Source organism: Lepisma saccharinum, chromosome 29 (assembly GCF_977018435.1).
Source record: "Lepisma saccharinum chromosome 29, izLepSacc3.1, whole genome shotgun sequence".
Taxonomy (NCBI): domain Eukaryota; kingdom Metazoa; phylum Arthropoda; class Insecta; order Zygentoma; family Lepismatidae; genus Lepisma; species Lepisma saccharinum.
Window position 1 is genome coordinate 11,125,994 of NC_139257.1, and position 15,839 is coordinate 11,141,832.

At 38.1% G+C, this 15,839-nt stretch overlaps 2 protein-coding genes across 4 annotated transcripts in view; one reads left to right on the forward strand and one right to left on the reverse strand.

Annotated features, from left to right (window-relative positions):
* Positions 1 to 8,177, reverse strand: part of LOC145981385 (uncharacterized) — a 446,659-nt gene extending 438,482 nt beyond the window's left edge. The window contains exons 1-2 of the mRNA XM_083114623.1: positions 8,092 to 8,177; positions 773 to 1,195 (exon numbers count right to left, since the gene is read on the reverse strand). Coding sequence (XP_082970749.1) covers positions 773 to 1,164 — 392 coding nt within the window. The 5' untranslated portion in view covers positions 1,165 to 1,195; positions 8,092 to 8,177. The remainder of the gene's footprint in view (positions 1 to 772; positions 1,196 to 8,091) is intronic.
* Positions 8,178 to 8,509: 332 nt separating this feature from the next.
* LOC145981361 (uncharacterized) overlaps positions 8,510 to 15,839 on the forward strand; it is a 29,831-nt gene continuing 22,501 nt past the window's right edge. For 2 of the 3 annotated variants that reach the window (XM_083114594.1, XM_083114596.1), the window contains exon 1: positions 8,510 to 8,592. The gene's annotated coding sequence lies outside the window, so the exon portion shown is untranslated. Of the gene's footprint in view, positions 8,593 to 13,980; positions 14,109 to 15,839 lie in introns of those variants that run through there. The other variant, XM_083114595.1, reaches the window with a different exon arrangement.

Sequence of the window (15,839 nt, forward strand, 5' to 3'; positions counted from 1 at the left end):
CATTTTGCTTGTTTACTTTCCCCCTTACATGTTGCCAACTCTTGACAATATATTGTTTTTTCTCGTATATTAAGAACATTTATATATTTTTACATAATATTAATTTCTATTAGTCTTAACTATATCACACCAAGCACAATTATTTCAATTAATTTGTGTATTTGTTTTCAATCCTTTTCTTTTGAGTGTGTAGACGAGCCTTTGTTCTCAATTTTGCATTGTTCTTCTTGTGTCTTCTTTGTTTGCTTCTCACTCCTTTGTTTTAGTTTTTTGTTTATTATTGCACAAACATTTAGTATAAAGTAAAAAAAAGTAAAGTGTTCCCCTGTGCTTAGCACCACGCCATGAAGGTGTATAGGGGGTGTGGGGGTAATGCCCCACACTTTCTTGATCCGGTCGTGAGTGGGGGTGATGTGATCAGCACCATGCCCCTGACCGCCTTTACCCCCCAGGGTTTCCCCCAGGTACCCATGTTATTCGACGCTGGGTGGACGCCGGGGCCGCTTCCAATGTTAGAAAAGTTCCCGGATTTGAACCGGCCGGGGATCGAACCCGGGACCTTGAGCATGGTACTCAGACGCATTACCGACTGAGCCACCGCGTATGTAGAATCTATTTAATTTAATTTAAGTGTTCAATCGATACCTATGCCCATACACAAGAAGCAATTCTGATAATGACTAAATATTCAAGTAGAGGACATTTTGAAGAAGTATGATCAAAATAATATGGAACTCAGTTTTATAAATGTGAAAACGCTTCATGCACTCACCTTTCTGTCCCTGGCGATGGAAATTCATCTTCAATTGTGAGTTCACTCTTCACATCTTCAGGCTCTACATTAACATTGTCACTCTCATCACTTTTGCATGCAACAGCACCAAACTGTGCAACATCATCACTCGTATCCAAATATTTACTATCCTCCTGTAAAAGTTCATTCATCCCAGCACCAGGGTTCAAGTATATGTGAAAGGAAACATCCCCTTGCTCTTCGACTTTCATTTGTTCCAACTTTGGTTCAGATTTAATAACTGACGATGATGATGCTGGCTGCCAAGTGTTTTCAGTTGACTCTTCATTTGGTTCACGCTTGATTGAACGACTCATGAGGTCAGGTTCTACCTTCAGGAGGTTGGGCAAAGAGTGATCATGAAACTCCATCTTGTGTTGATGAGGGTGAGGCACTTGCAATCTGAAAATACATTTTACACACAAACATCAGATGGTGCTCAAATAGAAGACAAATACAAACTTGGAGGCTCTGGGAATGGAAGAACGAGGAATCACTGAAAGTTTCATTGGCTACAAAAATGAAGCTAGACAAGTTAGAGACAAAATAATATTGTTCCGTGTCACCATCATGGAAGGACTAAATGTGCCAAGTTTAATGTACAGGGTGTATCAGAAGTCCCTACCACCCCTTGTAAAATTCGCAGTGATGTGTTTTCATGGAATTTGATATGGGCGATACAAAAGAGGCCTAGGAGGACACCTTTTGGAGTATGCCACTGGGACGGCCATCTTGAATTCAACTTTTTTATTTAAAATGATAGGTGGGTCATGTGATACATGACCATAGGCTAGAATTTCGGCAGGATGTAAAATCTGAAATCAGATTTAATGTAACTTCATTTGGTGAAAAGTTATTGGCAACTGAAAGTGATGTTTACCTGTATGTTGCAGGTGCTGAACCATGCCATTAACAACTGAGGAACGCATCCCACTGTGAGGTGGGAGAAGTGCCCGTGCAGTGGCTGCCAATTTCAACCTGCGTCATCCAGAATGTCACACTGTGTCACATGTTGCAGTGGTACAGTTATACACCAAATTCGAGGAGACTGGCATGGACTTGGATAGACTGCATAGTAGACGACCTCAGACAGTCACAGATGAAGCAACAGCTACGGCAGTGCTGGCCTCCTTCTCGATGTCACCACAGCAAAGCACACGTCATATAGCAATGCAATGTGTATGAGTCACAGTTCAGTATACAGGGACCTACAGAGGCACAAGTGGCTTCCGTATAAGGTGCAAATGCAGCAACACCTCTCTGAGGACAAACCAGATTGCCATGCGCAGTTTTGCGAGTGGGCTATCGGACAATTACGGCTAAATCCAAATGTCGCTATGCAGATACTCCATTCCAACGAAGAGAACTTCTACGTAAATGGGGAGGTGAATAGGCAAAACATGCACTATTGGTCCCATGACAAACCCGTATGGACAGATCCCTCCAAAATGACCCGTACAGGCAAAATTATGGTGTGGACAGGCATATGGGGAACACGGATAATCGGTCATTTTTTCATTCAAGGAAATTTAAATGCGGAACGATACCTGGGGATGCTACATATCAAATTCCATAAAAATATATCACTGCGAATTGTACAAGGGGTGGTGAGGGACTTCTGATACACCCTGTACATTAAACTTGGCACATTTAGTCCTTCCATGATGGTGACACGGAACAATATTATTTTGTCTCTAACTTGTCTAGCTTCATTTTTGTAGCCAATGAAACTTTCAATGATTCCTCATTCTTCCATTCCTAGAGCCTCCAAGTTTGAACTGCATTGTCTTAAAAAAATAATTATATCTCCCTTATGAATTACTCAATCTTTTTGAAACTTTACAACAATGTTAACCAAGCAATAAGGATTTCACAAAAATATATGACAGCGTATCACATTCATATTTTAGTGTACCAATAAATTGATGAAAGATTATTATCTCATTACTTGCACTGAAAACGAGGTTTACTAAAATATGAATTATCATTGAAAGGGAAAGGTGCAACATCATAAGTAATTTTAAGATGAACTTGGATACATGATCAACTTACCCAGAAATAAAATAGATATCTCTTTAATTCTTTCTGAAAATATGAATCTAAGATCTAGCTTCAAAATATATAAAAAAAATTATTTAAATAATGTTTTCATGGATGCGTGAAAGGTGAGGCAACAGGGGAAATCACTGGAAAATAAACGTCAACCTAAAATAATGTATTCCACACATTTAATTTTATTTCAGTTATGGTCATTTGTTATATTGCTATACGGATATTGCAGGAAAGTCATAACTTCACATTGAGGGAGTGTTTCTTTCATAGGATGACACCATCGTGGAGGAACATGTCTTGTCTACCCCTCCCCCCTTCCCTACAAAAAATCCTGCAGACATCTTTGAATATTTTGTTCTCAGTAATAATTTGATTGAAAGCATACTCATATTATTACTTGTATTAGTTTATTGACATTTATTAGGGAAAAGGCCCATTTTGAAAAGTAATTTAATGGTACTATAACTTTTCTAGACATGAAATGAATCGGCATATTTTCAATGAAATCTTGCAGAGTTGTAGAAATGTGCCACTTCAGAGTCAACAGATACATTTTTTTCTTTGTTGAAAAGTTTTGATTTTCTTCTTCTTTTCTTAAGTTTTATTATCGGGAGGGATAATGTACAAATTTCACTTTCCACTAAAAGTCAAGGTCTGTTGACCACTCTTTCCCCCTACTCTTGAAGATCTGGTCATAAGAGGGCTTTTAATATCTTCCACATTTACAACCTTAGCAGGGTTTCTGTGTACCTACTATTTCCAACAGAATGCAATTGCTCTTGATTTTAAGAGGAAAATGCCTATTGAAGAGCATGGCAACACAACTTACAAAAATACATGAATGTAATTGTGCACAGAAAACAATATAAGTAGGGGAAACCAGGAGGAGTTGCCCATAAGGGTTGAGTTGACAAAGTGTTTCTTATTCCTACTAGATGAGAGTTGGCAACATTGCAGGTTACTGTGAATATGTGTCATCTCTAGTACCAACTCACAACTAAGAAGTTGAGCGTCTTGTTCACGAAGTTTCTAGTGCATGAGAAATAACATCAATTCTTACTTGCGAAGTATATTTTCTCAAGTCCATATTCTTTCTCATATGCTTAAGCACATAGATTATGGTAAGGCTATCCAGAAGACTATGGTATATTGTACCGATATTCAGATACTTTGTTAAACTGCAATGTTTAGCAGAAATGTGACCAGAAAGTCCAATATGGCGATCGGGGTGAGTAGAGAATAGGAAGGAAGGGGCTAGTTGACAATAATGTAGGCCTATTGAGAAAATAGATCTTCAATTAATTGTTTCATCAAAAGCATCTAGCATAGGCACATTATTTGTAATAATATATATTAGATTAGGGTTATAGGACAGTATATTGCATTTGTATTTGTGATATAACAATAAAAATAAACTCTGGATAAAAAATTCAGTCAAAACTTTTCTAAACTTTTTTCTTAAAAGTTTGGAACATTTATGTTTCATGTTATACTGTTCATTTGAAAAATTTTTGTAATCCGTAATTTTTAAGGCTGTACATTGTTTCAAATAAAATATTCCAAACCATGTATGGGGTAGAATTACACATATTGTCTGTCAACTGACCCCACACATATAAGGGGTGAATTGACAATACTGACACGCTTCGAAAAAAGAAGCAATAACTTTACAACTTTTAGCACCATGGTGTAATAAAAATTCAGTAGTCAAGGAAACTACAGGTATTGCTTGTAGCATTTCATCAGTAGCAGATAGTAATTTTTTAAGAATTGCAGAAATTTAAGCATAAAAATATGCTCAACTCACTCCGGTCTCTCCTAAGCAACACATCAATTTATCCATGGTTAATGCCAGAAAAACTGGAAAAAGAGCAGCTATAGAGCCATTGTATATGCTTCATGGTATTTCTCCATTTACTTTCTTGGATCCTGCAGTTCAAATATCGAATACGGAATATAAAACGGTTAGGTGGTGTGTGATGAGTTTCCCCAATTTTTGATCCTGCACTATGGCCTCTTAATGCTAAGCATTATCTATCAACTGCCCTTCCAGGTGTCTCTTAGAGATAATTCTAACTCAAAATGTAACTCTGCATGGAGAATAGGAAGAAACCCTTAGACAAGGATTGAAAGCTGAAGTCTGATGTTCAAAATTGAGATTGTTAAATTATTTTCCTGATAAATTATTAAGAATGAAATCAACTGATTTAGATGTAGCTACGCAATTTATAATACTGAAGAAGCAGTTATGAAGGTTGGATGTAAAAATGAGGACAGGTCATGTAATGGGTGTATTCAAGTTATTCCTCCGTCATGGTAAAAGGGAAAAAATGTGTTTTTTAATAAAAATTGAAAATGTACTCATCAAATGTCATCTTCACGATTCATTCCAACTAGGAAAACAAGAAAAACAATTATTGGTACTAGAAAATAAAACCAAGTAGCATTCTACTTCCAAAAATGCATTGGTGAGTACATTACACAGGTTTGTGGCACCTAATTCCGATTGCTTAAATCCAAATTTATCATAGTGCACAGGTATTTTTTACATGGTTTGATTTTTAATTATGTCCATTAACACATACTTCAGTGTGTTAGGTTTAGAGCTCTTAGCATTTAAATAACACTCTGTATGGTTTAAACAACTGGTCACGTATCTAGCATAAAAATATCTATATCGCATAAAAGATCCATGAAAACCAGTCTCCGAGTCAACTAGAAACCAAGAACATCTTCTGAAGCTATATTTTAAATCTTTAAATTTAAAATTTCTCCGGTAACTAATAATTAGTAAAGCTTTTAAGAGTGCTAATAAGTTTCTCCAAGCTTCGAAATTACTCTCACAATCTTTTCCACTATTCTAATTGTCTTTGTAATATTCCGACAATACTCGATAAATCATTGAACATTTGGAACCGTTACCGATTTGCTAAGAATGCCACAGAGGTTCTATATTTTCCTCAATTTATAAAAACACTAAACACAATTCAATAGTCAAATTTACAGCTGCTTTGATTCACTATTCTTATGTCAAATTTTGCCAGAATTAATGCTTCCTGCAGCTCCAAACCAACACTTTACAATCTGTAACCTTTAATCATTAGTTGGTAAATATGTGATAACGGCCGGAGACATTTCACTCATTTATTTCCTTAATTTTACCACTGGTACTTACCTATTTTGCCTTCCGGAACATTCTTTAAGGTGAAGTTATGCCTTTTTCCATAAAATACTGTCAACTTTTCATATTACGATTGATTATTTGTCTTACTTGTTCCGCTTCTGTAATAGACAATATGGCGTGCACTCGTAATGGATCATCGCGCGTCATGACGCGCCACCTTGTGTTTTGTCGATTTTCAGTGCGCAAGTAGTGTTTCAAACCTTCATGACGGAAAATTACGTACTATTCAGATTTTTTTTCTTCTTCATGTTTACCTCCACAAACCATGCACGTTAGACACAAAAACCATCCACGGGTAGCCCCACAAACCAGTGACGTTAGCCCCAAAATCCATCCGTGGGTAGCCCCACAAACCATTGACGTTAGCCCCAAAAACCATCCACGGATAGCCCCACAAACCATTCACACAAGGTTAGGTTAGGCCTGTTAGGTTAGGTTCCATTAGCACTCATTTCACCCCTAAATTCATTGAAAAAAGAAAGCGCGGTGAACATACTTAAAAATAGACATTTTCGTAAAAAGAAGGCATGTTTGGAAACACTGCAGAGATCGCGTGACTTTCAATGCTCTCGCCATCTGCACGCACACAATGGAAACAGCGGCATAATGTGGCAGGCAATGCCAATTTCTTACGTAAAAAGTGATTAATTCTTGTTCGGCAGAATTAAACAACGAAGTTTTTAGTTTCCGTGAAAGACAATACCTTCAAGAACGTCCAGAATGCTAAAGAAACTCATTTCAGTGAGCACTTTCTCTTGTAAATTTGAAGAAATCCATCCGGGCGATACCGCATATTTACCCATTAGTTAACATCCCTTTGCATATTTTCGATTATCATCAATCATAAGGCCTTCGTTTTTCATTCTCTCTAAAACCATTATTGGTAAAATTTTCAAAGCCGGGAAACGTCTCTAACCCGTTTATTCTGTAATTGTTGATATTCACACGTACTTATTCTGCATTGTGAAATATTGTTTAACAAGGGATTTAGCTTTTTTTAACGAAAATAATTTGCATTTTCGAGATATCGAGTAATTAAACTTCCTTGTTTTCCCCTTCCGTAGGTATTTTTTGGTGAAAATGAATGCTAATGGAAACTAACCTAACCTCGTAGGCATACCACATCCCCATGATGGGTCGTGGGGCTATCATGAATTTTTGAGGCTAACGTCAATGTTTTTTGGGGCTAAAGTCAATGGTTTGTGAGGCTACCTGTGGATGGTTGACGTTAGCCCCAAAAACCATCCACGGGTAGCCCCACTAACCATTGACGTTAGCCCCAAAAACCATCCACTGGTAGCCCCAAAAACAATTGACGTTAGCCCCACGAACCATCACGGGGATGAGGAATGCCTACGAGGTTAGGCTAGGCCTGTTAGGTTTTATTAGCACTCACATACAAACATGAATTAACGGTGAAATAACTTGACCGATGAGAGAGAGCACTTCTACGACCTATCACAAGTCTACAGAAAGTCCATTACAAAAGTACTTTCTCCTGTAAATTATTACTCTATTCTGGAATACATGCTAATATTACTTACAATTAGTGACACAGTTAATATTTTTCTTCGAATATCTTTTCAGTCCTTCCTCTTCATCAGTTTGAATTTCTAAACCTGCCTTCTTTAGTGTCTCCATTATGTACAGTAATTTTTCCCACTTTGTTGGCATTGCATTGTTAAAATGGAGTTCTTCTTGCACGCGGCGAAGATTAGATTAGACAAAAAACAGTGACAAAAACACTTTTTCAGATTTGTGAATGGCGTGTCTTTTATCGCACAACACTTGACAAACTATGTTCTGACGTCACCGGAGAATATTTTTATTTTTCGGCTAAATGTCTAAATTGTTAGGTTAGGCTTGCTAGATTTAGTTCGCTTAGTATAAATAATAAATTTCCAGTGTATTTATCCTAATAGAACCAAACCTAACCTGAAGTCAACCCTCGATTTTTCACACATTTCAAATATTCTCATTACAAAAATTAGTTCTTCATAATAAACGATGTTTCTAAATAGCGCGGAAAGTAATTTTTAGATCTACGTGCTACGAAACTTACGTTTTTTATGAAATTAAAATTCCTTGCATAATGTTAAAAAGGTTTTTCAGAATTTTATGACAGCGAATGATGCATTCATGTCTCAGGCGCAAGTCCGAAGATTTCCGATCATCGATTTATATCACAGGCACACGACTGATTTTCTTCTTTCTCTTCTTATGATTGACTTGTGCAACAGGAACGTTTGCGATTGCGATATGTTATTTGTGTGATATATTCGCGGATTGGTCATTTCAGACATTCGATGTCATTTATGCTAATTCAGAAATTGTAAATAATATTTTTTTGGCAACTGCATGCCATAAAGGGGAGGATTGTTTTTCCTAAATGACTTGTGCGATGGGATAATTTGCGACTTCTAATTTTTATGATGGGAGGAGAGTGGAGGTTGGTATTCTGTGGAAAAGGACAACAAGTACTTTCAACGTAGGAGTTATTTCATTTTTGGACTTCAAATTGAACTTCGACCCACAATTTAATACCTGGCCTTGATAAAAAGAGGTAAGTTACCTTCTTTGGTTTAATTTTAGCCTTCATTTTTTGTATCTTCAAGTGTCAATGCGGAAAACAGTGAGAAATAGTGTTGTGGGCAGGTGACTTCGGCTAATTTCTAACATGCCTTTAAAAGGGACTCTATAGATAAAGGCGGGGCCGTGGTAGCTTTAGGGGGCGGCAAGTCAATAACCCCAGGGACGGAGCCGGGAACCGGTGGGAAAATTTGACTCAACAATTGGAAACGACAAAATCGCAACTTTAAACGGCTGTACAGTCGTAAATACTTCTTTCCGCGCTCCAATTTTTTTTTATTCACTAATAGGATCACGTAACTTTCATAATGAAAGAAAAAAAAAATCGGTAAAATTTTCGTATCCCCAAAACGTATTTCTTCAATTTTACAGGAGAAAGTACTTACCGAAATGGGTTTATTTATACTTTAGGAAGGTCTTGGAAGTTTGTTTTCACCTCGTTGAAATTTTTTTGCCGGTAAATCATGTAATTTTCGACATTAATGTCACTCCAATGCACGAAAGCTGTTCCCTTGATGTCCGTCTACTACGTGAACCAAATACTTGCGAGCGTTTCATGATGTAACAACCGGTCAGTGTTTCCAAATACACGGTTTTGTAACTGTGTAACAGTTCTAGAACGTAAATAAACGTGAGTTACTGTTCATCATTTCTGATTACGAACTTGCGACAACATGACGTGCACAGGATCAGTGGCGTCCTCAATGTGAGGTTGATGGGGGCTATAACCCTCCCTTTTGCCCAGTATCTCTAAGGCTATTTATGAATGGTTCGTGGGCTATTTATGTATGGTTCGTGGGGCTATCCGTGAATGGTTCGTGGGGCTATCTGTGAATGGTTCATGGGCTATCCGTGAATGGTTCGTGGGGCTATCCATGAATGGTTCGTGGGGCTATCCGTGAATGGTTTGTGGGGCTATTTATGAATGGTTCATGGGGCTATCCGTGAATGGTTCGTGGGGCTATCCGTGAATGGTTCGTGGGGCTATCCGTGAATGGTTCGTGGGGCTATCCGTGAATCGTTCGTGGGGCTAGCGCCAATGGTTCGTGGGGCTATCCGAGAATGGTGTGTGGGGCTACGAATATTTTTTTCGAAACCAATTTTTAACTATTGAAACCTTTGCGTGGCCCTACTAACCTATCCAAGCGCCAATGGTTCGTGGGGCTAGCGCAAATGGTTTGTGGGGCTAGCGCCAATGGTTCGTGGGGCTAGCGCCAATGGTTCGTGGGGCTATCTTTTTCACTATTGAAACCTTTGCGTGGCCCTACTAACCTAACCACACGCCAGTGGTTTGTGGGGCTAGCGCCAATGGTTCGTGGGGCTATCCGAGAATGGTGTGGGGCTACGAATATTTTTTCGAAACCAATTTTTCACTATTGAAACCTTTGCGTGGCCCTACTAACCTATCCACGTGCCAATGGTTCGTGGGGCTATCTTTTTCACTATTGAAACCTTTCCGTGGCCCTACTAACCTATCCACGTGCCAATGGTTCGTGGGGCTATCTTTTTCACTATTGAAACCTTTGCGTGGCCCTACTAACCTATCCACGCGCCATTAAGTGAGAGTACGAGACGTGTACCTGTTTCACAATCAGTTGCTTTGTTTTATTTCAATCACTTATCGCACAACACTCTTGCTACCTTGCGTTCTGACGTCAGCAGACTGAAGCTTATTTTTAGGCTAAAGGCCTATGTTGTTATCCATATCATTAAAATTTCAGTAACCACCAAACGTCTCTAATTCCCTTATTTTCGTATTTTCCACATTCATACTTACGTATTCTCCATACTAGTACCTAGATATTTTGCTATGAAGAAGGTCGCAACACTGCATAACCACTGATCATGGACTACGCTAGTCAAGATTTCTCCGCCATATCGCGTGTAACGCAAGCAAAAGCGAAGAAAATAAAAATACTCCATATTTCGAAAATTGAGATTATTTGCCTGCAAAAAACGAAACGCGAAATAGAAGAATCCTTACGAATGCAGAATATGTAAGTATCAATGTGAAAAATACGAAAATAAGGGAATTAGAAACGTTTGGTGATTACCGAAATTTTAATAAAAATTCAAAATTCGAGGGTACAGGGTTTCTGATTTGTCACTTATGATTCGAGAAACGACTTTCAAATGTGCTGGAGATGAATGTACACGTGAAAAAAGAATTAAATTATTATGAAGGCAACTTTGAAAATTACGGAAGATTGTGGAGATGCGATCATGCGAAAGAAGAAAAGTTCGTACATATCTGAATTGGAAGGATTAAAAAGAGATGTTCCAGTAAAATGTTTGGTAAAAATTTACTATCCTTCGGACACCTCTAATTTTTTCGTTTTGTCAATTTTTGACATTCGTACTTACGTATCTGCTTCGCGGAACATTCCTGAAGGTGTATCAACGTTGTTTTGATGAAATTTTAACTATGTTTCCTAACCTAACAGAACTAACCTAACCACGCGCCAATGGTTCATGGGGCTAGCGCCAATGGTTCGCAATTATTTCCAATTTCTTGATACTGATACTAACACAACACCAAATTTTAACTATGTTTCCTAACCTAACAGAACTAACCTATCCACACGCCAATGGTTCGTGGGGCAAGCTATTCTCCGTGGGAGAATTAATTTTCAACAAACAACATGAATTTCAGCTATGAAACATTCCCACATCACACAAAACACCTTCCTGATGTTCGACAATGCTACAGGAACTTATTACAGTAAGTAGTTTCTTCTGTAAAAATAAATAAATGTGTCCGAAGGATAGTAAACTCAGGGCATGAAATTTCAAGTTTGAAATCAGTCGCCGGACTAAAATCTTTGGTCGCCACTATTATATTGATAAATAATAAAAATATGAGCAATTATTAAACATTAATGTTTGTGTAGCGCTCTCGTTCTGCACTGAAGTACCACTTATTAATCGCAGCTGCTGAGTCAAACTCTGACAGGGAGGATGGGGGGGGGGGGGTTCCGTTTACGGAAACTCTGAGCAAATCATCCAGTGTCTCAGTCTTCAGAGAGTTCCTGTAAGTAGTGTTGAGTCTGTTGTGACAGCTAAAACCTCTCTCACATGAAGCTGTGCTCATTGGTAGAACAGTACAAAATGTCAAAATCTGGAGCAAGTTGGGGAATCTTGCTGAACACTCTGCACTGTGTATCTTCTCCAGCGTCTGATTCAAAGCTGGAGAAGGAAACAAAAGTTTGTATTCTGTCCACTCTGCTGACAGAACATCCATTATTTCTCATTATAAAGGCTCGGGTTCAAGTATATGTAGAGCTTCTTTATTTCTTCTATCCCAAACTGAAAAATATTTTCTTTGGGAGGGCAACCCAAGGTGTCGAAAACATGCAGAGATGCAATCGCATCTGTTGACATAGACGGCAATGTTTCTGTGATGTACACCTTCGGATTGTTAATTAAGTTTCCTCTAACAGTCTGAAACTCTTGCACATCCCTGATCTTCCCTGAAATGGATACATGGTCCAAGAAATGTTGTTCCAGGTCAGCCAAAACTGAAATACAGTGTTCAATTCTTATTTTCAGAGATGAAATCAAAAGATTCTTATTTTGTAGTGTCACGCTTAAAGGGTTCAATTTCCCGTAGAAATCCAAAAGGAAGTACAGAAGCTTAACCAATTTAAATTGCTTCAAACTTTTCAGCAAATCCTTAGCTTTAGCGCCAACATTGTCTTTTCTATGGGCCACCTGTTCAAGATGGGTCACAACAGCTTTGCATGATTACAAGAGAGCTCTTTTTTGCATGTTCTTTGCTGGCTAACCACCTAATAGTGTGGATATCACTCAGTTTTATAATTTCTTCTACAACTTCTGCCATTTCTCTCAAGAGGTGAAGTCTTCAGGCATGTTTGACACACATTTGAAACAACGAAATTTTAGTCGCCAGCCCAAAACTTTTGGTCGCCAATGGCGACCTGGCGACCAGAAATTTCGCACCCTGGTAAACTAGTACCCGGAAATGGGTTTCCAATGTTTACAACGTTCGTTGAGGTATTTTCTTTCATCGTGGAATATATTTGACCAGGAAATCATGTATTTTTCAAGAGAAATATCTCACCGACGCACAATTGTAATTGCTTTCATTTGATTGCCCTACGACAACCAGATGCTGCGTTCGTTTGATGACGTAAGCCACTGTCAGGGTTTCGAACTCCTTTTTTTATATATATGCTTGCCTAACGTAACCTACCTTTATCGGAAATGGTTCGTGGGGCTATCCGTCAGATAACTGTGCATAATGTATAATTTCCAACAGTGACAAACACGATAATAATTATTTTTCGGTGAAGAAGGTTGAAACACTTCATACCCACAACTTGAGTACTACTTTACTATACCTGAGACACCTGGGAATGATTTCTTTCGCACTTTTTTACATTGCTAACGTACTATTCTGCATTCCGGAACACTTATTTAGGTGAAATAATGAAATTCGTAACGAAAATAATGTATATTTATTACATTTACGAGTACTTACTGTTCTTGTTTATTTCCACACACAACATGGTGATAGCTTATCGTTGGTTGTGCCAGTGTTTTGTCGATTTGGATTGTGCATGCAGTGTTGCAAGCTCCTTTACCGAAAAATACCTACTTTCGGGCCAGATTTCAAAGTAGGCTCAAATAAAAAAAAATACAAAATTTGAAAAAAAAAAAACACCTCAGGAACAAACCATTGACGTTAGGTTAGGTAAGGCAAGCATAGTTTAAGAAAAAAAATTCCAAATTAAAAACAATTTAGGAATTTTAAATTGACTTTTTTACTTACTTACGGGGATGAGGTATGCCTACTAGGTTAGGTTAGGCCTGTTAGGTTAGGTTCCATTAGCACTCCTTTTGTTCAATTTAGCATATACGGACAACATCGGCTTGTAGCAGCAGCAATAGTGCGTTGGAAATAGATTTTCGTAGAAAACCACATGCATTCACATTAAAATGGATCAAAACTACATTCCTGAACATCAACAACGCTACAGAAAATTATTTGCGTAAGTACTGGTATAAGTACTTTCTCCTGTAAATTTGAAGAAATCCGGGTTTACGCGTACAACGCATTGTACTCTCCTCCACAAAGCAAATGGCCGCGCACAAATAGCGCGTATAGTGCTCTCTTAAAAATTCAACCACATCTTCCACACCTGGCAACAACTTCACGGCGCATCCTCGACACATCATCTTCTAGAGATAACACCGCGTGGCTTGAATCACTGACTACGGGGCCGTGCTATGGGGTTTACGCATACCACGCATTGTACTCTCGTCCACAAAGCAAATAGCGTGTATAGTGCTCTCGAGTAAAAAGCAAATGGCGGGAGCAGAAATAGCACGTTGGAGAGAAATTTTGGTATAAAACCACATGGATTCGCGTTAAAATGGACCAAAACTACATTCCGGAACATCAACAACACTCCAGAAAATGAATTCCATAAGTACTTTCTCCTGTAAATTTGAAGGAATCCGTCTCAGGTATAGTAAAGTGTTACTGTTTTCATGTAAATAGCATAAGGGCACCTCGATATATGTTCCGCAATACACAGTTGGTAAGTACGAACCATGCAAAACACAAAATATGTGATTTTAATGTGTCTCCGATCTTTGAAACTGTTACCGGGTAAAACTGCAGAATATGGGCTGCTTAGGAGGAAAGCTGTTCATAATTTTATGGTTATGGTTTGAAGTTAGTAATCGGAAAAACGGCCCAAGTTCCTTTTGTTTTATTGCGATTTCATCATGCTACGAATGCAATTTTTACATGGTTCGATTTTGATGTATGTCTGTTAACACATACTGCGTAGTTTTAGCAATTGGTACTAGTTTACTATCCTTCGGACAGATTTCTTCATTTCTACAGAAGAAACTACTTACCGCATTAAGTTCATGTAGTATTGTCTAACATCTGGAAGGTGTTTTGTGTGATGTGGGAATGTTTCATAGAGGAAATTCAACCATTGACGCATAGCCCCACAAACCATTTCCGGTAAGTTTAGGTTAGGTAGGGTCACAATAGGTTACAATAGTTAAAAATTGGTTTCGAAAAAAATATGCGTAGCAGCCCCACAAACCATTTGCGGAAACGTACGTTCTTCAGTTACAGAAACACTTTTTTAAAAAAAAACAATTGATCAAAAAAACGTCAATACACGTTAAAAAATGATCCACGAAGCAGATAGGTAAGTAGAAATGTCAATAATTGACGAAACTAAGAAGTTATAGGTGTCCGAAGGATAGTAAACATTTACTATTTTGGTAAAAATCTGTTATTCCCAGGACACCTATAACTTCTTCGTTTTGTCAATTTTTGACATTTGTACTTACCTATCTCCTTCGCGGAACATTCTTTAAGGTGTATTCACATTTTTCGTCCTGGAGTCGGTGGGAAATTTAAACTAAAAAATATTTTTGTTTGAAATTTTTGAGTCCAAATTTCCCACCAATTCCGGGCTCCGCCCCTGAGGTAATTAACGACTGCCCCCAACCGCTAACGTGGCCCCGCCTCCACTCCACTCCGGCTCCCCGGCTTTATCTATACAGTCCCTGTTAATGACATGTTAGAAATTGGCCGGAGTTACCCTGCCCCAAATGAGCCCCAAACTTTTAAATTTGAAGAAATCCGTTACATCACACAAAATACCTTCCAGATGTTAGACAATGCTACAGGAACATATAACCGTAAGTAAAAATTAAGAAATCTGTCCGGGGAATATCAGATTAGTACTGTTTTTTTTTTTTTCAACATAAATAACTTTTTTCGAGTCGAAACAGTGCTCATTACTTTAAGAAAGGTTCAAATTTCGTGTGACAATGATTTCCAAAATTCTACGATAATTAGTCTTTGTGCTAGGAGAAATCATAAAACAATTGGAACCATTACCGGAAAAACATTTTTCATTGTATTTATGCTATTGGAACCTAACCGAACAGGCCTAACCAAACCTTGTTGGGTGACCAGGGGTAAATATTGGAGAAAAATCAAACTTTTACCATAGCTCCCACATTTATGTACTTTTCTAGCCAGTACTTTTTTTTGGTAATTACTATTTGATATATCTGTCGGGTACCATTGTTGAAATTTATTAATTCCTTTCAGGAGTAGAAACAAAAATAAAACTGTGTCCAACAATTACCCCGCCCTTGGGGTAATTGTTGGACACAGTGGGGTATATATTGGACAGTAGTTTTCAATCTGTTCTGCACAGC